This window comes from Protopterus annectens, chromosome 1.part0, assembly GCF_019279795.1.
Source record: "Protopterus annectens isolate FY-2018-M chromosome 1.part0, PAN1.0, whole genome shotgun sequence".
NCBI classification, from domain to species: Eukaryota; Metazoa; Chordata; order Ceratodontiformes; family Protopteridae; genus Protopterus; species Protopterus annectens.
Window position 1 is genome coordinate 391,242,399 of NC_056725.1, and position 23,356 is coordinate 391,265,754.

General features: G+C 42.6%; 1 protein-coding gene across 4 annotated transcripts in view; it reads left to right on the forward strand.

Moving 5' to 3' along the window:
- EML4 (EMAP like 4) overlaps positions 1-21,299 on the forward strand; it is a 1,975,061-nt gene extending 1,953,762 nt beyond the window's left edge. For all 4 annotated transcript variants that reach the window (XM_044060268.1, XM_044060269.1, XM_044060261.1 and 1 more), the window contains one exon: positions 19,793-21,299. In XM_044060268.1, coding sequence (XP_043916203.1) covers positions 19,793-20,410 — 618 coding nt within the window. In that variant the 3' untranslated portion in view covers positions 20,411-21,299. The remainder of the gene's footprint in view (positions 1-19,792) is intronic.
- The last annotated feature ends 2,057 nt before the right edge of the window (positions 21,300-23,356 follow it).

Consider the following 23,356-nt stretch of genomic DNA (forward strand, 5'->3'; position numbering starts at 1 on the left):
TTGGATGCTAGGATCCTCCACATAACGCAAGCACTCAGGTCACTCCAAAGCAAATACAAATATGACTCAGTCATTGTACATGCTGGTGTGAGTGACCTGAGACGTACCTCCCTGGACTACATGAAAAGAGACATAGAGGAGCTCTCTGATCATGTAGCCCAGGCTGGTATGACCCTGACCTTGAGCAGCATCTTACCCTCACCTAGAATGATGCCACAGTACAAAGACAAAATGATCGATTTTAACAATTGGCTAAAATTTTGGTGTCATTCAAAGGGGATCCAGTGTCTGTCAGCCTGGGATGACATGCTCGACAAGCCACGTTGCTTCGCTAGGGACGGCTTGCACCTGTCACCACTGGGCTTTCGGATATTGGCAAAGGCTCCTGCCACCCCCATAGTGCCTTTTTTAGGCAAGGCTCAAAAGTCAAATCCACCCCCATAGACAGCACAAGGAACAAGAAACTAAGGATAATGCTGCTAAACACTAGAAGTCTTAACCTCAAGATGCACTCACTCGAAGCTCTCCTCAGTATGGAGAACATCGATATCTGTGCAGTGACAGAAACCTGGTTCAAGGCTCCAGAGAGCACCCCAGCACTACCAGGCTATACCTCATATCATGCTTTTCGGCCCCAAAACCCGGACCGAACCACAAAAGGAGGGGAAGTTTCCATATTTATCAAGGATATTCACACCTCCAGGTTAGTGGCATTGCACGAAATATCGGACACCATCCATGTGCAACTAACAGTGGGCAAGACTGCTTTTCAGTTTATAGCATCCTACAGACCACCCTCTCAAAGTCAGGAATCCCACTCGGCTTTCCTGAAAACATTGGAGAACATGAAGATCTCTCCGAACACCATTATATTGGGCGACTTCAACTACCCAAACATTGACTGGGAGCACTACTCAAGCCCCAGAACCTTAGCCCAAAGGTTCCTGGAAATTATAAACTCAAATGCTATGGAACAACTAGTCACCACTCCCACAAGAGGGGACAGCATACTAGACCTGATCATTACCAACATGGGGACTCTATGCTCCATACCAGAAGTATATCCCTCATTTGGTAAGATCAGACCATAAATTAATTTCACTGGATGTCCACATCCCGACCCCACCCCCAGCCCAGAAAACCACAGTGAAAAATTTCTCACTTCTCAAAACCGAAGTGGAATCCTTCAAGGCCCCAGGGCCAGTAGAAACTATGACCCAAACTGCAGAATCCTATATAAACGCATTCTACGGACATCTCCAGGAATGCATGGATCATGCTATCCCAAACAAAACCAAGACCCAATCATCCAAAGGCAGGCGTCCAGTCTGGTGGACCCCTGCAATAAATAAACTGTACAACAGAAGGAGGAATCTACTACATGATAGAGCAAAATCCCTAATAGGGAAGGCATCTCTGATCAGTACTAGCAAAAAATTACAATCCCTCATAAAATCCTCCAATGCCAGCTTCGAGAGAAAAATTGCACAGTACACCAAAGACAATCATAAGGCTTTTTTCAGTTATGTTAGAAACCTTGGATGGAACTCCAGACTTGTTCTGAGTTGATTCTAAATGACAAAAAATACACTGAACCCACAGACATCGCCAATATCCTGGCAGACAGGTTCAGTGCAAACTTCTCCACCCCCTCCCCCCCAAAAGAGCAAGTATCTATCTCGGCAGAGGGCTGCCTCCCAAACATCTGTGAAGCTCAGGTGAAGGCTGCCCTCTCCAAAGCAAACAACACTGCTTCCATGGGACCAGATGGCATCCCAGGTTGCGTCCTACATGAACTCCAAGAGGAACTAATCCCTCAAATAAAACAGCTATACAATCTCAGCCTCACTACAGGATATGTGCCCACAGAATGGCGTACAGCAACAGTGGTCCCACTCCACAAAGGTGGAGCCTCTACAGACCCTGGAAACTATCGCCCCATAAGCCTGACTAGCTTGGTCTGCAAGGCTATGGAGAGGATCATCATGAAGCTCATAAACAAAGACATTGGGGACCTACAGACACTAGATCCTACCCAGTTCGGCTTTGTCAAGGGCAGATCCTGCCTTTTGAACCTGGTTGACTTCTTCGAAACAGTCACCAAAGCCATAGATGAAGGGAAGGTAGTCCACACAGCCTATCTGGACCTTGCAAAGGCATTTGACACAATACCCCACTTGGGCATCATAGATAAGCTATCCAGCTTAAATATAAATCCCTATGTCACAAGATGGGTCGCAGACTGGCTCAAAGACAGAACCCACAGAGTGAGAGTTGCTGGAGCCATGTCCGACTCGAAACCGGTCACAAGTGGCATCCCACAGGGTTCTGTCCTGGGACCACTATTGTTCGGTATATACTTTTCCGAGGTACAGGCAAACGTGGAAGGACTATGGCTCACCAAGTTCGCAGACGACTGCAAACTGGGCGCCATAATCAACTCTCCAGCTGACATAAACATCCTTCAAAAAGGTCTCACAGAGACAGATAACTGGTGCCAGCACCATGGTTTAAAGCTAAATGCCAAAAAATGTATAGTCATACTCTTTGGCAAAAACAATGTGCCCACAAATTACCACATAGGTGGAAACCCATTAAGTACAGAGAAAATTATTAGGGACCTGGGGACCCAAGTTGATAGCAATCTCTCCTTTAAAAACCTAGAAAGACCTTCTACATAGCCCACCTCATCACGAAGGGTTTCACATCTAGATCAAGAGAGGTAATCATGCCCCTTTATTCATCCCTCATTAGGACCATCATAGAATACAATGCCCCTTTTGGGATGTACCTTACCCGACACCTGCAGCAATTAGAAAGACCCCAAAAGTATCTCACCAAGAGGATCAAGGGTCTCAAACAGATGCCTTATGCTGCTCGGTTAAAAAAACTCTACTCAGTTGCATACCACCTACTTTGAGGCGATCTATGCCTGACATACAAAGCTATGTCAAATCCAGAATTAATGGACATGCTCCACCTCAGTAAATCTAAATCCTTTAGAGCCACACGCTCGAGGGACTTGAACCTCAGCACAGAAATAAATAGAACTTGCTGGAGGGACAGGTTCATAACCCAGAGGCTCCCTTTGCTCTGGAATAGAATTCCAGTTCATGTGAGGCAGAGCACCTCACTGAATCTCTTCAAGAAGAATCTCGATAGGTGGATGGGGGATCGTAGGTTTGTCCCAGGGATTACTCCCGTGTCACTATTAGACAGAGGCACAGTAAACTAAACCTTAAAAAGGGCACATTATACTCAAATCAAGGGGTGGTGTAAGCCATACAGAATTGGGCTAGGCTTATAATTGTTCCAGGGCAGATAGCCTAGTATGAAGCTATGAACCTATAATCTACTCAATCATTTTCAGTAAAACATTACATATCTCATTTAAGTCCTGCCTTCTTTTAAACTTCATTCCTCCCTGTATGTATTGTTCCCACAATTCCCATTTTTTTCCTGTGTAGTTTGTCCCTACCCTTTTCTAAAGATCTCAATTCCAGTTGCTTTATCACTGTTACTATATTCATTACTTCTAATATAGCTGGTTTAGATTTTGATTTCCATTTTCTAGTAATTGCTTTTTGAGAAGCCTCCATAATTAGGCACAGTGAGGTTTTACCATGTCTAGGCAATTCTGACTCTGTATCATAGCTCAGAAATATCATCTCCCTTGTCACACCAATCTGCCCACCAAGCCTCTCCGACAGTCCATCCTGCAGGGAATCTTTAAAGTCTGCCAACTCATCGTACTCCCAGAAAATACATTCCCAGTTTCATCTTTCTCCCTGTCATACCTCCAACATTTACTGTCTCTCTTGAGTCTATTTGGGGTATAAAAATATCTGTGTAAACATTTCCAAGCAAAAATCCTAAATTTTCTAGATTCTGTTGCATATTTGGAAGACATATATATATATATATATATATATATATATATATATATATATATATATATATATATATATATCCTCCCATTGTTTCATTGCTTATCCAGTCTCTCTTCCCAATCCTTTCTAACCTCCTATGATTGATTCTTATAGTTATCTTACAATATTTTAGGGTCTGTGTCAGATAAACGAAAACGCAATCTCTTGAATGCTCATATATGCGAATAATCATAACATCGAAATTTGTATTGTGGGGGGGCTGTGCCCCCCACACCCCCCGCTAAATATATATTCCTACTCCAAGTTCGTACTACAGTGAGGAAAGGGCAAATATCCCACTCTTCACTGTACTGCAGTCCCAAAATACCACTTCTGATATGATTATTCGCTCATTTGAGCATTCGAGAGATTGCGTTTTCATTTGTCTAAAGTAGACCCAATATTTTATATGCTCTACTAATTATTCTTTTTTTTTTAATGACGGCTTCTCCTCTAGATTTGACTAAAAACTCTACCATTGCTGGTCTTTCATTTAAGATCCCCCCCTCCCCATTTATTTCTCTTTGCCTATACTCTGATATTAATCCTTGATAGGGAAGGCAATCTCTAAACTGCAGTCCAAATAAATTCTTGGCATCCTCCTATTCTATCATCTTTCTCTCTCTAGTTATTTTCTCCCAATACCTTGGTTCATTTGACAGTTTTCTCCAATACATTCCAGCCCCCTCTTGCCTATTGTCTATATCCCTAATTGCATTCATCCCTATCAGCAGAATCTCCTTTCTCCATTCCCATGTTAGCTTAGTTCTTAGGATACTTTCTTCTACTTAATGGCTATAATGTTATGTATGATTATTGTTATTCTCCTTAAAGGCCTTTATCCAAAATACCAATCTCTCCTAGTTTCCTAAGCTTCCCCCCGTTTCATCATTATCCCCTTTCGAATTATATTTTTTTGCTTGTGCTTTGTACAGGAGCCTTAACTGTGTAGCTATGAAATACCCCTTCAAATCGTGTTTTCCTAATCCGCTCTGTTTTACTGGAAGAATCAGTTTATTCCACTTGACTCTTGCCGTCCTCCCCTCCCAGATAAAGTCCTTCAGCTCTTTATTAATTGCTATCCAAAACTACTCCTTTGGTTGATAAAAATATTCCTGACCTGTGTGTAAGACTAATGGGACTAAAACATGTTAATTGCTTGTATCTTACTATCCATGTCCATATAACAAAGCTTTCCTAGTATTAAATGTTTTTATTAGCACAACTTAAGCTGAGTGACAGTGGTGTGTGCATTAGTTTTGTTTCACATGATGGAAATTCTCTACACAAATGGCTCATTTAGGCTGAATGAAGATTCTTCCCCGGATTCTTAAAAGTTTGCAAGAAGTGCAAGATCTGTGCAGGAGCTCAAGCAGCAAAATGTCTGCCGTGCGATCCAGGAACAGCCCGCAGGGGTGTGCACGAGTGCTCCTGCACTAATCTTGCATGGACTAAGTGCTGGTATGCAAATAACCCCATATGCAGGTGAAATCCATGCAAATGAGGTGATTTTGCAATCCAGGAAGCTCGCAACAGTCCATGCAAGACTAGTGCTATGTGCAGAAATGTACTTGGTTAGTAACTGAGTAGATTTCTTCAAAATCCAAAACAGAGCTATAACAGCTCCGAATAAAGGCTACATACCAAATAGTAAGCATGCCAGTGGCCAAGTATAAGGCCATTGGCATTGCAAACAAAAAAAAATATAAAAAAAAAACAACTGTTATTTTTTTTACCCGATCTCGGATGTTTAAGCGTAAGGCAGCAGCCCGCAAATGGGATCGAGGGGAAAATAATAAAATAAACCTAAATAAGCATTCTAACTAAAATCAATATTCTGCCATGCAAGTCAATGGCAGGCAGAGGACAACCTGGCCAGTGAGTAGTGGTTGCTAAGGGGGGAGCCTCAGTGTGAGATATGTAACTATGCATTAGCAGGCAATCCTATGCAAATGAGGGGAAGGATAGTGAATCCCAGTGTTCCCCAGGATGTGAGTCAAGTCCCAATAGTGTAAGAGTAGGAATAGCCTTGGAGGTAGGTGACATCATGGGGATGTGTGTCAGGCAAACTGTAAGCAGATTGCAGCCCTGTGGCTTTGGTTTGCTCCTAGCTAGGGGGTGTGTCTAAACCTGCCTAGCACTCTTTACAAAGCCTAAGCAGGTGTGCGCACCGTGCCACTCACTGGGTTTTACAGGACGAAAAAAGAAGTTAAACCAGGAAATAGCAGCAGTGTGCACATTTTTGCACTCTGTTTGCACAGTGCACACAAGGGCTTAACCAGGGAGGCAATGGGAAGGGAAAACAGCAGTAGGAAGGTAATCAAGGAGAACTAGGATAGCTGGCAGGTGAAATGTATCAGAATCAGCCAGTTACACAGGCAACAGGCCAGCCCAGCCCAGAACACTACTATAAACTAAGCAAACACCTTCCCCTCTGGTTTTTCCCACACTCTACACCACTGGTGTATACAAGCGGGGAAATTTTAACAAACAAACCTACAAAATGAGAAGGGCTGCAGCAGGCAGGCAACATAGAACAACATGTGCAAGAGGCTGAGGTTTGTAAGGATGTGAATGCTGCCGAACAACCCACAGTGAGGAGACGGAGAAGAGTGTACAGACCCAGGGTAGCCTACTAGGGGCTACATGAGCTGGAGATAGTGGAGCGCTATAAGGTGGACAGAGACCTCCTACAGCAAATTGTTGAGCTGTTCCAGGCACACATGCCACACCAAACTGACCGAGGAGAACCCATCCCAGTGGATACCAAGGTATGTGTAGGCCTAGGTATACTAGCCACAGGTACCTCCCAGATCTCAACTGGGGATATCATGGGGATCTCACAGGCATCAGCATCCAGAGTACTCCACCATTTCCTGGATGCCATGTCAACACAAGCCTGTGAGCACATATATTTCCTCAACGCCCGTGAGGTGTTGACCAGCAGTATGCGTCTCTTCCACCAAATAGCAGAATACCCTGGGGTAGTGGGTGCTATAGACTGCATGCACATACACATTAAAGCGCCACCTGGTGAGCAGGGTAGGGCCTACATCAAAAGCAGGGGTATCCCCGCCATCATCTGAATGTGTGTGCTGGCTGCCCTGGAAGCTATGATGATTCCCACATATGGCATCTGATGCAGCTGTACCAGAGATTTGCCAATGGGGACATCCCCTACGGTCACCTAGTGGGGGATGCTGGGTACACACTGGAGCCGTGGCTGATGACACCCATCAGAAATGCACACACACCTAAACAACAACGCCATAATGAGGCACACGCACAGGCCAGAAATATAACAGAGCGTGTGTTTGGGATGCTCAGGTCACGGTTCCAGTGTCTGGACACATCCGGTTGAGACTTGCAGTATTCACCAGCTACATGTACCCAAATTGTTATGGTATGTGCTATGCTACACAGTGTGATCGTGCGGAAACAGCTGCAGCAGGAACAGCATAGGGCAGGGCCACACATCCCCCCAACAATGCCTAGGCCTGCACAGGCACAGAGTGACCTGGAGGAGGAACAGTCTGAGCCTGCCCCACTAGGCAGTAGGAGGTGTGCCCAGTATGCCCTGGCCTTGGCAAAGAGACAGTGCATAGCACATGCACTGACACAGTAGGGACCCAGGGAATGACATCTCTCTCTGACTCACACATACAGTAAAAGGGATGCCAAACATGACACTACCTGTGCTCAACCATGTATAGGGAGTGTACTATGTGCATCTGACATAGGCAGCCCTCCAGCACCATCCGCAAGTCTGGCACACCCTCAAGGTAAGTCAATCAACCTACCAATTGCCAAATGAAGTAGAATGTGTCGTTACCTGTAGCTATGGTATGGATGTGAGCATGCAAGGGAATCGGGTGGCTGAATGTTATGGCAGCAGACAGTAGACACCCATAGTGGCACCATGAAATCTGTAACACATACTGGAGTCACCATAGTAGCCAGTACTACACAGGGTGACAAAACCCACTGCAGGAAATGTGCTGAGTGACATGTGTGTCCATATGACCTACACATGCCAGTCAGGGCAGTTCACATACCCAACAACAGTCTCAGCCAGCAGGACAGGTGCAGACAAACCCAAACAGAGCCTGTGCCATGGCACCAGAATGATGGTTATGGTTAACCTCCCCCCAGCCTACACAGACAGACCACAGCAGGGCAGGCAGTGGAATGTTAGTTCTGAGGGGTAGGAAGTCAGACAGTAAGATGTAGGGCAACCCAAGCCATGATCTTTAGTGCACTGGTATGCCTCTAGTCAGCATGATAGTTAGCAATACAGAATGAAATGGAGTACCTGACATACCAGTACAGTCATAGCAAATGTGTACAAGTGTCACGTGTGCCCCCCACATAGTACAGAATAATGAAATAACAGTCAGGTGTGCCCCCCCAACCCTGTGTAGAAATGTAGAAATAGTTGGATAGATTAAAGAAATGAAGGCAATGTCAGTCAACATACTGAAAGGTCATACTGGGCATGCTCACACAGCCATGTCTGAAAACACCAGTGGACCAGACATATCTGGCAGTTGCAGTTGTTAGTACAGACACTCGTCAGTATGCAGCACTCATGCATTGGACACACAGTGGATAGGAATACAGACATATATGTCAGGACAACACACTATAATAAGTCAAAGGTAGACGTACATAGATGTGTGGAAGCGGGTGACTGTGACAAGGAGCCATCCAGGCCTGTCCCACCCAGCACACAGCCAAACGGCCCCAAATGCATGAGGTGCAGATGTCACTCACTGCAGATACTAGCCACCAGCATCTGTCAGCATTACAGACTATGTGGTGCACGTGCCAGCTCTGCAACATGACTGCACAAGGAAGTAGTCATCTAGCAGCTGTATACACATACCTGTGAAATATGACCCCATGTGTGCCTGCATGTGGCGTGTCAACCCCTAGATGAATGAGTTATGGTCCATGCACACACCGCCCTCCTCATAGCCCTACTATGACAAGCGTGCTGAGGTCATCCAATGTGAAATACACCTTTGGGAGAGTTGTAGCCCAGTAATCTCCTTGGTGTGTCCCATAACTGTATACTTCTGTAGTGTGATAAACTAGTTAGGTAGGAGTTATAACCCCAGACTTGGCAAGTGTGTGTGTGTGTGTGTGTGTGTGTGTGTGTGTGTGTGTGTGTGTGTGTGTGTGCCTGTGTGCATGTCTGTCTGTCTCTGACTGTGTAGAGAGCAATGCTTTTTAGGGTACTCACACTCCCTACAATTCATATACTTAACTTTGGCAAGGCTGCTGATGCCACCCACCTAGAAATACACCTCTGTGAAGGTTGTAGCCCAGCAATCTCCATAGCGTGTCCTGTAACTGCATACTGCTGTAGTGTAATAAAGTAGTTAGGTAGGTGTTCTAATCCCAGACATGGCAAGTGTGTGTGTGTATATGTAAGGAGAAAATACCACTCTGGACACAGAAATAAATATAAAGTTAACACTTTTGTTTATAAAATATATAAACTTCTTCAGGTCTGAAGAAGTTTATATATTTTATAAACGAAAGCGTTAACTTTATATTTATTTCTGTGTCCAGAGTGGTATTTTCTCCTTACATATTTCATTCAGTTTTTGTTTTGCACTCGTTTGTGTGTGTGTATATGTGTCTGTCTGACCCTGTCTGTGTAGATAGCAATGCCTTTTAGGGTACTCACACTCCTTACAATTCATGTACTCAACTTTGGCAAGGCTGCTGATGTCACCCACCTAGAAATGCACCTCTGGGAAGGTTGTAGCCCAGTAATCTCCATAGCGCTTCCTGTAACTGTGTACTGCTGTAGTGTGATAAAGTAGTTAGGTAGGTGTTCTAATCCCAGACATGGCAAGTTTGTGTGTGTGTGTGTGTGTGTGTGTGTGTGTGTGTGTGTGTGTGTGTGTGTGTGTGTGTGTGTGTGTGTGTGTGTGTGTGTGTGTGTGTGTGTGTGTAGCCCAGTAATCTCCATAGCGCATGCCATAACTGTCTACTGTTGTAGTGTGACTTAGAACTGTGGTAGGGTTCCATCCCCACCCATGGCAGTTATGGATGTTTTGTGTGTGTTTAAATGTTTGTGTATGGAGCAATGCATTATAAGCTAGTCACACTCAGTACATTTCAAATGGCGTACTTTGGCAATCCTGCTGATGTCGTTCATTGTGAAATTTGTCTTTGGGGAAGGAGTTCTCTAGTGATCTCTGTGGTGCGTCCTGTAACAGCTCCATGCTGTAGTGTGATATAGACCTCTTCTAGGGGTTCTATACCCACCCATGTCGGTTTTGGATGTTTTGTGTGTGTGTCACTGTCTGTGTAGGGAGCAATGCATTTTAGGCTAGTCACACACAGTAGATTTCAAATGACCTACTTTGGCAATTCTGCTAATGTCATTCATTGTGAAATACACCTTTGGGGAAGGAGTTCTCTAGTAATCCCCATGGTGCATCCTGTAACAGCTCCATGCTGTAGTGTGATATAGACCTCTGTTAGGGGTTCTATACCCACCTATGTCGGTTGTGGATGTTTTTTGTGTGTGTCACTGTGTAGGGAGCAATGCATTTTAGGCTAGTCACACACAGTACATTTTAAATGGCCTACTTTGGCAAGCCTGCTGATGTCATTCATTGTGAAATACACCTTTGGGGAAGGAGTTTTCTAGTAATCCCCGTGGTGCGTCCTATAACAGCTACATGCTGTAGTGTGATATAGACCTCTGTTAGGGGTTCTATACCCACACATGTCAGTTGTGGATGTTTTTTGTGTGTGTCACTGTGTAGGGAGCAATGCATTTTAGGCTAGTCACATACAGTGCAGTTCAAATGGCCTACTTTGGCAATCCTGCTGATGTCATTCACTGTGAAATACACCTTTGGTGAAGGAGTTCTGCTGTAATCCCAGTGGTGCGTCCTATAACAGCTCCATGCTGTAGTGTGATATAGACCTCTGTTAGGGGTTCTAAGCCCACACATGTTGGTTGCGGATGTTTTGTGTATGCGTCACTGTCTGTGTAGGGAGCAATGCATTTTAGGTTAGTCACACTCACTACAATTCAAATGTCCTACTTTAGCAATCCTGCTGATGTCATCCAATGTGACATACACCTTTGGGGAAGGAGTACTCCAGTAATCTCCGTGGCGCGTACTACAACTGGGTAGTGCTGTAGTGTAATAAACTAGTTAGGTAGGGGTTCTACTCCCAGACATGACAGGTGTGTGAGTGCGTGTGTGTCTTAACTGCAACACGTATCCTTTGTGGAGGTGGTTGTGAGTGTGTGACACCTGTGGCCAATGTGGAGCAGGTTTTGCATATTTCTTATATGGTGGCCCTACTATATATCATATTGTCCACCATACAGGGATAACAGATGTGAAATAGCTGAGAGGCTGGGGTGCAAAGCCATACCCATACATGTGACATCAAGGCCAGGCAATCACAGTTATCAACCCCAGTATTACCCAGAGCATACTCTCAACCCATGTCTCATATACACAAACACATGCGTTGGCAACAGCCAATATGTGGGTAGTTCACTGCATATTGGCCACTGATAGTAACTATGGAGTGATAGCTGTGGGCTACAGAGGGCATGGCACTCTGTCCATTTGTCCAGTATGCATGTACATGCAGACAGTGCACCTTCCTCATGTTCCCCAATGGACACCTGTAACACCTGTGGTGCCATCACTTGTGACCCAAAAAGGACATGTCATGCCTGACAACATGCCCTGTATGGACAGATGCCGCTGACACCAGGGAATGCCATTAGCATGCTATCAATGTAGGTGCAGGGTAAACCTGCTGCCCATTACCAGTTCCCGCCGCAGGTGGGCAAGACTGGCACATCTGATGATAACCTTTGTTCACAACATGGGCCAGACACCCCAGGTACAGTTACACATGTCACTGTACATGCATGTGTGAGGTGTGCACATCCCAGACACCATCCATGTCATGGACTAAGGAACGCATACATGGCAGGCGATGCACAGCATTGGCCACACACAATAGTCACCCAGGTGACTGGATGGGGGATACAGTACCCACCTGTGTGGCCAAATGCAGACACTACAGCCTTGATCCACAATGCAGACCATTGTCATGTGGCCTGATGCCAAGGTATACCCAATGCCTAGCATTGTACAGCCATCTGGCACAGCCAACCACCACACACCCATGCAGACATGCACCTATGCATGTCAGTACTGGCACCCTGTGTGTTTATGTGTGTGTTGTATGGTGCGTTCGTTCACATCCACACTCCCTACAACCCCCATGGGCATACTGAAGCATGCTGTCTGATGTCAAGACACCTCCCCATACCCTTTGTCCATACAACCCCTGTATGACCCATGTGGTGCATGTGATACCTGCACAGTGATGTGTTGTGGCAATCCCACTACTGATGAGTTGTAATCCTGGACCTGCCAAGCATGTCAATGTGTGGGCGTCCCTGTGAGAGTGTGGCTGTGTTGATGCTGGCACCTGTTCATGTGGACAGGCACGTGTATGTCACCTACCATATAGCTACCATATCCCTGTTGCAAATGTCAGTCACCATCACATATATGTTCTGAGGGCTCCACAACAGGTAATCCATGTGGTGCATCCAGTATCTGCATAGAACTGTGATAGCACTATATAGTTGTCAGGGGTTTGATACCCTGTGCTGGTAGGTGTGTGACACAAACATGCTTAGGTTTTACTCTCCCACTCCTCCCTGACTTGTCTTTGCCTCTGTCTGCCTCTTCTACTCCCTCTCTGGTAGATGTGGAGACCTACACCTTCTTTGCTTGGCAGCAGCATGTGTATTTTAAGTGATGCTCATGATCAGCTGATGGGCTCTGCGCAAATTGCAGCCCTCCCCTTGCTTATTGCATGTGGAACAGCTGTGGTAACAGTGTCATAGCCAATTGCATGGAAACACATTCCAATATCTAGGAACATCATGTTGGTGTTGGCCCTTTTCATTCACTGTGAGCAGGAACTAGATCTGTTGTTTGGCAAACAGCATCTCGGATGGATTGGGGATTTACCTTTAACAACATACACTGTGGAAACAGGGCAACACACAGGAGGGGGATGTGCCTGACCTGACTACAAACTGTAAGTGCTGCTATACTGCATTTGGAGTACTATTGGTTTAACAGTGTGTGTGTGGATATGAGTGTCCTACATGTCTCAATACCTGCCATGGCAGTTTCATGTTTATGAGGAATCCCCATCTGCAGGGTCATCTGCAGACAGGGCAGTGTTGTGCCTTTATTTGCATGTGTTACCAATGGAGCATCTATCTGTGGACTGCAGAAGGTAGTGTGAGGATTGCAATCTGTAGATGGTGAAAACCGTGACAGTTACCGGCTTCATATCCCTCATAGGATATATGTTGCAACAAACCCTGTTACAACTGTAAATGTATGAGGTTATCACAGCAACATGTCATTATTGGCTCTGTGTATATGCTTCCAGCCACAACTCTGTCAATCTGTGTACATATGTCATGCATGAAGTAGTGCATATGTGCTGTACACCATAATTAGTGTCATCATATCTGATAACAAGCCAGTGAGATATCAGACTGCTACACGTTATATACAGTAGGGATCATATTTGATGACATAACCTGGATATTCTGTAGATGTTTGTACAGTACTGAGGTCTGTGTACTTATGGTGAATGTCGACAGTGTGAGTATTGTTAATATGTATTTTAGCCTGTGTACAGACTGTGGTAGATGTCATTGTTCTAGGTCCCGTCCTATCTGATGTTACATGCTGCTCCACTGTATGGTACCGTATTGGCGTACATGTTTATAGGGCCATACACACATATGTCCCATACCAGAGACAGCCATCAGACCAAACTGTGTAGGAGCCCAGTATATGTAGGGTCAGTCTCTGAGGGGCACATATGAGGATGGTGTCGAACAGATAGTTCATATACTGTAATATTATGGTAGCTTAACATATGTGGTTGTGGCTGTGTTCACATTGGTTGTGGTTATGCACTTTCATACAGGTGTATCTTACCTTGTGCTGTGACATGTCTATAGAGCCTGCTGTATATGCAGGTACATGTGCATTCTCCCATAGGAGATGTAGGTCAGTGTTGAGCCAGTCTTCCTGTAGCCTGCACAGTGCATTGTTACATGCCTAGCAGCTTAGTGTACTTACCCAGTGAGATGTCATGTGCAGATACTTGCCAGATGTACTGCTGCTGGGCCTCCCTTAACAGTCATGTATGTCAGACAGAGCAGTGGTATGCTTTACAGATGTATGTCAGTATCTAGTGGGTAGTATGTGGCCATGGCACCCCTGTACCAGCGGTTATTTTGTGTCAGGCCAGACAGGGGTGTGTGAATGCATAACCTATGGTGGCAAATGTATTCCAGTCATTACATGTTATACCCATCTACATGGCTGTCTACATCCATATTGTCAGGCATGGTACACATGTTTAGCACTAAGGGGTTATATATATATATATACCTCTGAACTGTACGGAGTGTATCAGAATGTCCACATGTTTTGGCCAATGTCTGTGCTGCAGTCCACAGGGGCATTACATGCTAGCAGCAGTACTTTACTATGAGGTCCTTAGGATGTCTGTCAGTAGCCAATGGCACACATGCTATAAGCAGATGTGACCTCCAACACACACCATGTTTGTGAAGACAATCCCAATGACAGTAGCAGTAGTCTTCTAATATACCTGCTATACATACCTGACATCCCCTTGCACTATGACTGTGGAACTATAGAGGCTGGGGTAGGGCTACACTCCATGTCCAGGACATATGGTGGAAATATATGTACATATTATTATCCAGATAGCCATATATATATATATATATATATATATATATATATATATATATATATATATATATATATATATGATTACACATGTGTAGTACTTCCAATTACTACTGTCATGGCAACCACCTACTCTAAACCCCCTACATCATGTGAGTGTGGTCCCTTTACATTTCCTGTGTGATGGACATTCTTCCTGTTTGTGGGCATCAGTGTTACAGACAGCAGGTAGCAATACCTCTTACAGGAGAACCGGCACACTCAGGCAGCCACATATTTGTAGGAGGTTCAGGAACTACAGACAGAGTGTGAGTAGAGTTGCGTTATGCTTTGTATAGTACTGGTGTTACAGTGTGTGCATGTGTACACATACTACTTTACCTTGGAATGCAGTCTGTCTGCATAGCTCTCAACTGTGGGCCTATCCTCTTGTTGGCCAAAGGTGTGCCTATCATGCGTTGTCTGTCCACCACACAGGTCCTGTGCCATATATTTCATTGGCAGTGAGTGTGTTGAGTGCTATCAGTACATGGCCACATTCATTTCTGTTTCTAACCTCAATTCACTGAGTAATTTGCTTAGTGTATGGAACAGTTTTCCACATTTGTGCCTGTGTTCCAGCCTCTGTCCTCCACCTACATACCAACTTTGCACATATGACATGCTGTCGGAAGTTGATCTATAGTGGGCTGTGAGTATATCACAATGCCATTGCTGCCATCAGTCCACTGCTGTTGGTATACCCACACATATGGTGGGGCTGGCGCCATATATGTGTGGGCATCACCTATACAATACATGTGTGCTCTTATGCTCTCCAGAGGCCAGTGTATGTAACAGTGGTATATGGCCCTGTATTATTGAGTCTGGGGAGGTCACCATAAATGACCTAGGCTGTTACAAAATATGGGGGTATCAGGGGTGAGCTGCCTTAAGGTATGTGGATGTATAGTACCGTATACTTCACCTATATTTACATTGCTTACATAAATTGGGTTAATGCAAGCCTACTGCCTCCTGCCATACAGACTGTTCTGTTTGTCAGTGTGCTTGTGATGGTGTCAGTTATGCTCTGTTATGCAACATTTACAACCCATTTGGTCACATGACGTCTTTGCCACCTACTGATTTTGTACAGAGTGTAGACAGAGGCTGCTGAACTATACACCTGCATTACATACTGTTGATTGTTTGGTATCCTGTGGCCCAGTCTGTCCTCACTATTGTACAGTTTGAAGGGCTTGGCCTGGACAGCAACAGTTGTGAACCTTTCCAGACTACTGTATTAGTATAACTGTTTCACAGTTGCATTAATCTGTTTAAATGGATGTCAGTGTCTGAACAGCTATATGACATGGCATATAGAACTGTAATAGTACACAATTAAAGATTTTCCATTTTTGCAAACCTGTGTGTGATGTTTTTTCCTATGACCACTCTGTGGGTATATGTTGCAGGCAGCGATTGTCATTTGTATGGGTGGCCCATACAGTGTCCAGTTGTTCAGGTGTTAACTGTAGGCATAGTGGCTGTTCCATATTGTATGCACCTTCTACATATGTATCTTACTGTACATATATCTGCGTGTGTATGTGTAGTCACATATCTCTCTCTCTCTCTCTCTCTCTCTCTCTATATATATATATATATATATATATATATATATATATATATATATATATATATATATGTATGTATATCTGTGTTTGCATATCTGTGTCTGTGTATCTGTATCCTGGGGATGTTGATGGCTTCCACATTTTATGTTTCTTATGGGAGGTAGAATGCACTGCATGATATGTTACCAATACCAGCCTGACATCATACAGGTGGGATGTACTCTTAACATCTTGTGCCCATGTCATGTCAGGTCCTGGTTATGGGATCTGCAACACCTGGTAGTGTATTGCAGGGTGGACATGTTTGGCTGTGGAGGTGGGATGCCTATTCATACAAGATGTATAGTGTGTGGGGCCTCTCATCCCCATTAACAGTGCATGTGGACATATGTGTTTTTGATAATCTGCCATTGCTATCTACAGATGTATGGCCATATATACCTATATAGGGTCTATATTAGATCACTGACCGCTTAAAAAAAGCAAACAGTGATTAATCGACCCTGTGTAAGTGAAAGCTTGCAATCCCAAACTGGCAGAACAGCGATTTTTTCCTAGGGAAAAAATCACTGTTCCGAAACACATACACACAACACAAGCACACCAAACAAACAGCAATCCACTCACATACACCTAAAATCTTACACCTAACCCTACACTAAACTATATACACACACCATTAACTATCCACTTACCTTAACCCAAACCCTAACCCTAAGTTCCATCAGTATCGCACACTCACCTCACCCGCTCCCTAACCTTAACTCACCTAAACTGCCCTAGCCCTCATGTCCACGCAATCGCACACATACCTAACCTGCGCCCTAACCCTAACTCACCTAACCTGCCCTAACCCTCACATCCACACAGTCGCACACTTACCTGAACCCGACCCGTAACTTTCCACCTCAGCGTTGAAAATACCGAAGTAGTAGAAATGGACAACCAAATTCTTTCCCTAGGAAAAATTTGGGTTTCTGTTGCTTCGATATTTTAAGCTTTCTCTGCATAGGGTTCGGTATTAGAACATTCAAAGGTTTGAAACCTCGATGTTCTAATATAGACCCCCCGTATAGATATATATATCTGTTTACATATATATAACTATGTACGTATATACCTACATAGATATATATATCTGGGTACACATATGTAACTTGCTGTGTATATGTAGACATATATGTGTAGAAACAAATATGTGTCGATGTAGGTATTTGCATGTATATATGTTCATATATATTAATATTTATGTATATATTTTTAGAAATATATATATATATATATACATATATAGATATGTTGTATCTGTTTAGATATGACTATATTTACACACACATACATCTAGATGTTGGTATACATTTTCTGTACTGTTGCATGCCTGGACTGGAGGTTATGTTTCTGAAAACATCAGATTTATTTATATCTGGCGTGGCTTAGTGGTAAATCACTTTTTCTATGGTGTGCAGGGTCCTGGGTTCGAGCCTTGCAGAGGCTGTTTATTTTGCTGCTGTGCAGAACATGGGCCGTTGTATACAGAGTGGTTAAGGCACTTTAAAGCAGTTGTAAGCGGGTTTGCGTGGAGCTCAGCAGTACTTACTTCTGGTTACAGTTTCTTACACTCAGTTAGCTTCTACTTTGCTTAATCTATATAGACAATGCTTACCCCCACGCAAATGCACTTAAACACGCTTACTAGTGCTTACACATACGTACTACTTATTTGTGCTTAAACCTGCTTACTAGTGCCTTATTCATTATGACACTGACACTTCACATGTGCATTTCCTGCAGTACAACAGTTCATAAATATGTTTTTTCATGGATTTTGCAACATAAATATTGGTTATAACATGCTTTGCCATGTAAAATCAACTGTGCTGCAGTGGGACTTGAACCGGGAATGCCTGCTCGTTAGGCGAATGCTCTGCCCACAACACTATTGCTGTGTTGCTTCATTTGCATATATCTTCCTTGTTATCCTCTTCAGCCTTTTAAGCTGCTTTAACCGTTGCTAAGCGATGGGCACACCCCCTCGCACCTACAGTTAGCTGTACTTGGATTTTTAAAGTAAAGAATAAAAGGGTTTCTTCATTTGATTTTTATGTGCTGTTGCTGTTGTACACATGGGGGACTTATGAGGACACCTATGAATGACCTTGCTCATTTCTTAACACCTTCTGCTGTTCTACAATGCAGGGGCATGTTTATTCTGAGAGCTTTGCTCTCAGACATGCCCCCTGCACTCGTACATGCTCCGTTTAAGCCTAGGAGCTCGGGCAGCGCGCCTTGTTAATATGCACGGCGTGCTGCTGTCCTGCTCCTAAACGGGCACTTCTGTGCAGGACTAAGCTAGTCCTGCATGCAAGATTAGTGAATCTGGGGGTCTATGTTTGTTGCTGATATCACTGTCTGCAACAAACTTTGCATCTGTACCTTATAGTGGTTAGATTTTTTCTTCATGTTTCACTGCATCTGGGAATATCCAAATTCAGAATAATTTTCACTATCCGCCAGTTTATTTAAAAGGCTACTGCATATATGTAAATATTCATTTTGTATTGTAAATTTTGCAACTAATTCTAGTGACCTGTGATTTTGCTGTATTTTTTTTTTTTGTACGAGTTGAATCACATCTTATTTACTCCTGCAGTGCTTATATGTGCACTGATTAAATGCCCTAATGTTCCCTTGTTGAAAACACTTCTAGATAACTTAATTATTTATTTATTTTGTTTGTTTGTTTTATAGAGTACTCTCTGTATTACCTAGTAAGGTCATTTTTCACACTGGCATTTGCCCTTAAAAAGAAAACCATCTTAATGTGATACCTTCTTCTGCCGGATTCATTTGTTAATTTGATTTATTATTCTCATTCATGTGTCTTCATGAGCTGACATGTGTATTCTTTGTTTGTGTAGGTCATCTGATGTGAGTCACTCCTTCATCCCTACCACACACATACATATACTTATGCACACACATTCATCCATGTACCTATGTGCACACAGGTATACTGCTCCTTTCCAGTACCATAACTTGTTTTTGTATCATGTACATAACTTGATCTGAAACAAAAAAAGTAAGAAAATAATGGTAGTAAAATATTAATGTAAAAAAAAATTCACATCATATTTTACTCTGATTTCTTTTTCTTTCTCACTGGTACGATGTCTGACTCCTGAAACTGCATGTCCACTTGTAGTATTACTGTTAGGGTTTAGGAAGCCATATCAAACCTGTTATAGTATATAGAGGCTTATAGTGTCTTTCTGCTCTTTAATTACATTTTTAAGAATATTTCTGTGGTAGTTCATGTCATTATTTCTAGTCTTTTACAGCTTATACTTTATTCTTGCATGTTTTTAAATGACATTTTGTGTAGTGACTGTTGTTTCTAATTTTTTCCTTCTGTTTTGTTTAGGCTCCAAGCCACAAATACAGTGCTCATAGCAGCCATGTCACCAATGTCAGCTTTAGCCATAGTGATGGTCACCTAGTTTCTACTGGTGGAAAAGACATGAGTATCATACAGTGGAAATTAGTGGAAAAGGTGACCCTGCCATCAAGTAATGGCACTGCAGAGCCTTCTACTCCCAGAACGCCGGTACCTGTGATAGATGGTGTTGCAGATCTGACACCAAGCACACTGCCGTCATTCACTAATGGCATCCAGAATGCAGTGCACACACCTGACACACCTGATACTTCTGTAATATCAAATGACAGCATTGAGGAGGAGAGCCCAGATCAAAGCATGGATCAGAATACAGAGCACAGCCTGGGACAAGATGCGGTGCAGAACACTGACCAAGGTGTGGAGGAGAAAGCAGAGCTGGATGCAGATGGTGAGCAGAACAGGGAACAGGATGTGAAACAGAGTGAAGATCAGGATGTAGAAATCACCGCAAAACAGAGGGAGGAAAGCAATCTAAATCTAAGCAAATTGAACAACTTGCTGCTGTCTGATGATTCAGGCAAGGTACAAACCAATGCTATCAGTCCAACCAAAGACCACCAAGATGCCTTGCCTGTGTCTTAATGCAAAACAGACTTGGCGTTTCTTCTTCCGCTGCCCTTGTGTGCATAGTGGGAGAGTGGGTTCTAATCTTGGGAGGGAGCGCAGCTGGTAATAGTGACCACTACAGCTGCTGGTTTCAGAGTGGATAAAGACAAATCTTCTGTTAAAGTGAGGAATTGTCAGGGCTACTTTTGTCAAGTAGTGACAAATCTCGCCACTGTTAATAGTGATGCGAAACAGTAGACTAATAGCTTGGATTCTATAATTGAAGGGACACAGGTTGTAAATACTGGAAAAAAAAGTTGTTGAGATGTGCTGAACTGTACTTGCAGATAAAGTAATTTCTTGAAAGAACATTTGACACAACCATTGCCAATAGGTACCATGGTAACTGCCATTCGGAGTAATACTGTGCTGTTTTGTAAGTTTCTGAGAAAAAATAAATAAATAAAATGGTGTTAATGTTTGGCTCTCCTGAGAGCTTTAATATCCTGCCATGGTCATGGCACTGCCTTCTTAAAGTAACACATATGCAATTTTCTTACACTACTACTTTTTCAATGGTTCTGGAAGTATTTACAGTTTATTTGCCCTACTTGCTGCTATCTGTCATAAGAGTGATTTACAATCTCTTTATGAAGTGCCACGTAAATAAGGTAGCGCTTATGAAGTTAACATTCTTGCCCCTTAAACAATTGACATACTTTGCAAAAGTGAACATGAAGTAATATTGAAGACAAAAATATTTAAAGCTTGTTCAGGCATAATTGAAGACATAGATTAAAAAAATACCAGTGGAACCTTTGAACCAGATAAGATGTAGGTGACAAAATGGCTGGCAGAAGTTTTCAACATATACCATACGTTAACCACTCATACATTGTTTTGCTTTTACTGAGCATATTCCAAATAAAACATTGTGTCCCCATTTTGAAATCTGGACCAGGATAACAATTCTAGTATTGTGGCCCTTACCATGCCTTCCAGTTGACCTATAGTATCTTACCTCCTTTTTACCCTAAAGGAAACAACCTAGTGGACACTGCTTTGGAAGAGCAAGACTCACTGTCATTATTTAGATTACAGCCATGCCTACAAAGTCTAAATGTGTGTGTGTGTGTGCGTGTGTGTGTGTGTGTGTGTGTGTGTGTGTGTGTGTGTGTGTGTGTGTGTGTGTGTGTGTGTGTGTGTGTGTGTGTGTGTGTGTGTGTGTGTGTGTGTGTGTGTGTGTGTGTGTGTGTGTGTGTGTGTGTGTGTGTGTGTGTCATTTTTATTTTCAGTAGCATATATCTAAATGTTGAATCAAACAGACTACTGCTCAGCAATGAAGTTATGTCTCAGCTAAGAAATACGTTCCTTAAGTGACACTAAGGGCAGGTAAACTGCATATCTTCCACCATACTGGTGTCTATAATTTACCTTATTGACTTACAACCCAGACACAAAATATATTTTTTAGATTTTACTGTTTTTTCAATGATTTTTAAATCTCAAGAGAGTTGCTTTTTTATTGCAATGCAGCAGTGATCTGGCCATAAATGACCAGTTAATACTTGTCATGGCAGTTGTTATGTGGATTGTCAGTGAGTATTTTGTTTTCTAAAAATGAAAAATAAAAAAAAAAATTGTCAGTTAGCTACATTTTTCAGAAGTGCAGACTTGTGCATATAAGTGAACCTACAGAAGTGTACTGACAAATATGCATTTCCTATGAACTTGTTTATACTTTGATTACATAGTTTTTTTTTTTTTTTTTTTTTTGTAATTTGCTGCATTCTGTTATTTTAGATTTAGTTAGAAATCTTGTTTCGAAACTTTGGATGAGTTCATAAGTCTTAAGCGTGCAAGTGTTTACGTGACAGTGCCATTCCAGAGTGCATGAAAACTGTCATTCCCTTCTGCTAATTTCTCAGGAGCAATACTACGTATCAGGTATTTAAGCATCATTCAGTCTGATTTTTAAAACTCATATGGACTCCCAAAGGAAATTAAGACTCTTCCTGTTCTCCTCTTGTTTACAGTAGTTTCAGAACCTCAGAGGTTGTTCTGCCTTTTTGCAGTCAGAGGAATGAATTACAAGCAGCCCTTTTCCATTTTAAGTGTATTGTTAATGTAACGTTTTTTTGAAAAAGTTCTCAGTTCCTACAGCCTTAAGTGTTACATGACAACAGTAAAGTAAAAGTGTTCAGTCATTGTGCAGATGTAATTAAAGAACATTGATGAGATAGGAAAGTATTTATTGGTGTTTCATTCTGTTTTTGCAGAACCAGAATACTTAAGATTTGTGAGACAGGAGCTGCCCTTTTGCATGTGTCTATGAATACAGTCAAGAAATACATTTATTTTGGAATTACATATTTAATTTCGGGTTGCCACACTCAGGTTAGATATGCACAGTATTTTGGAAATTTTGTTTCACCGAATACTACTAGTGTGCAAAAACAAGTTAATAAAACAAGGCCTTACAGATTTTCCATTGCTGGCAACTACTGTTAAACTGAAAACTCTTTCTGTGATTTGAATGGAATTGAGTGAGGAATATGTAACAGTAGAAGTTTTAAAAAAATTGTGAATGAACTATGAATGACTAAAAGAGTGTTTCATGTGAAGTTGTTTGAGCCATTTCTGTCTTATGCATTCCTGTCTCATGGCAGAAAATTTGAAGATGAAAAATAAAATGGTAAGGTAAATAAAGTGTTATATGTCTCTATTCCAGTGTTTGGCCTCCTTCGTGTTGTTATCTTTTCGTAAAGTATGGAAGCATTGTTTTACCTTTTCATTAAATTTAAATTAACAACAGAGGAGGTTCACATGGTATTTATTTACTGATTTATTTCTTATAAAGATAAATGAAATAAGCTCAAGTGTGTCTTTTAGGTGTGACTCTGTTGCGCTGATCTAGGTAAGTGATGTGCTTAGAGTAACACAGTGTACATCTGAAGACCCAACGCTCATATCGAAAACCTT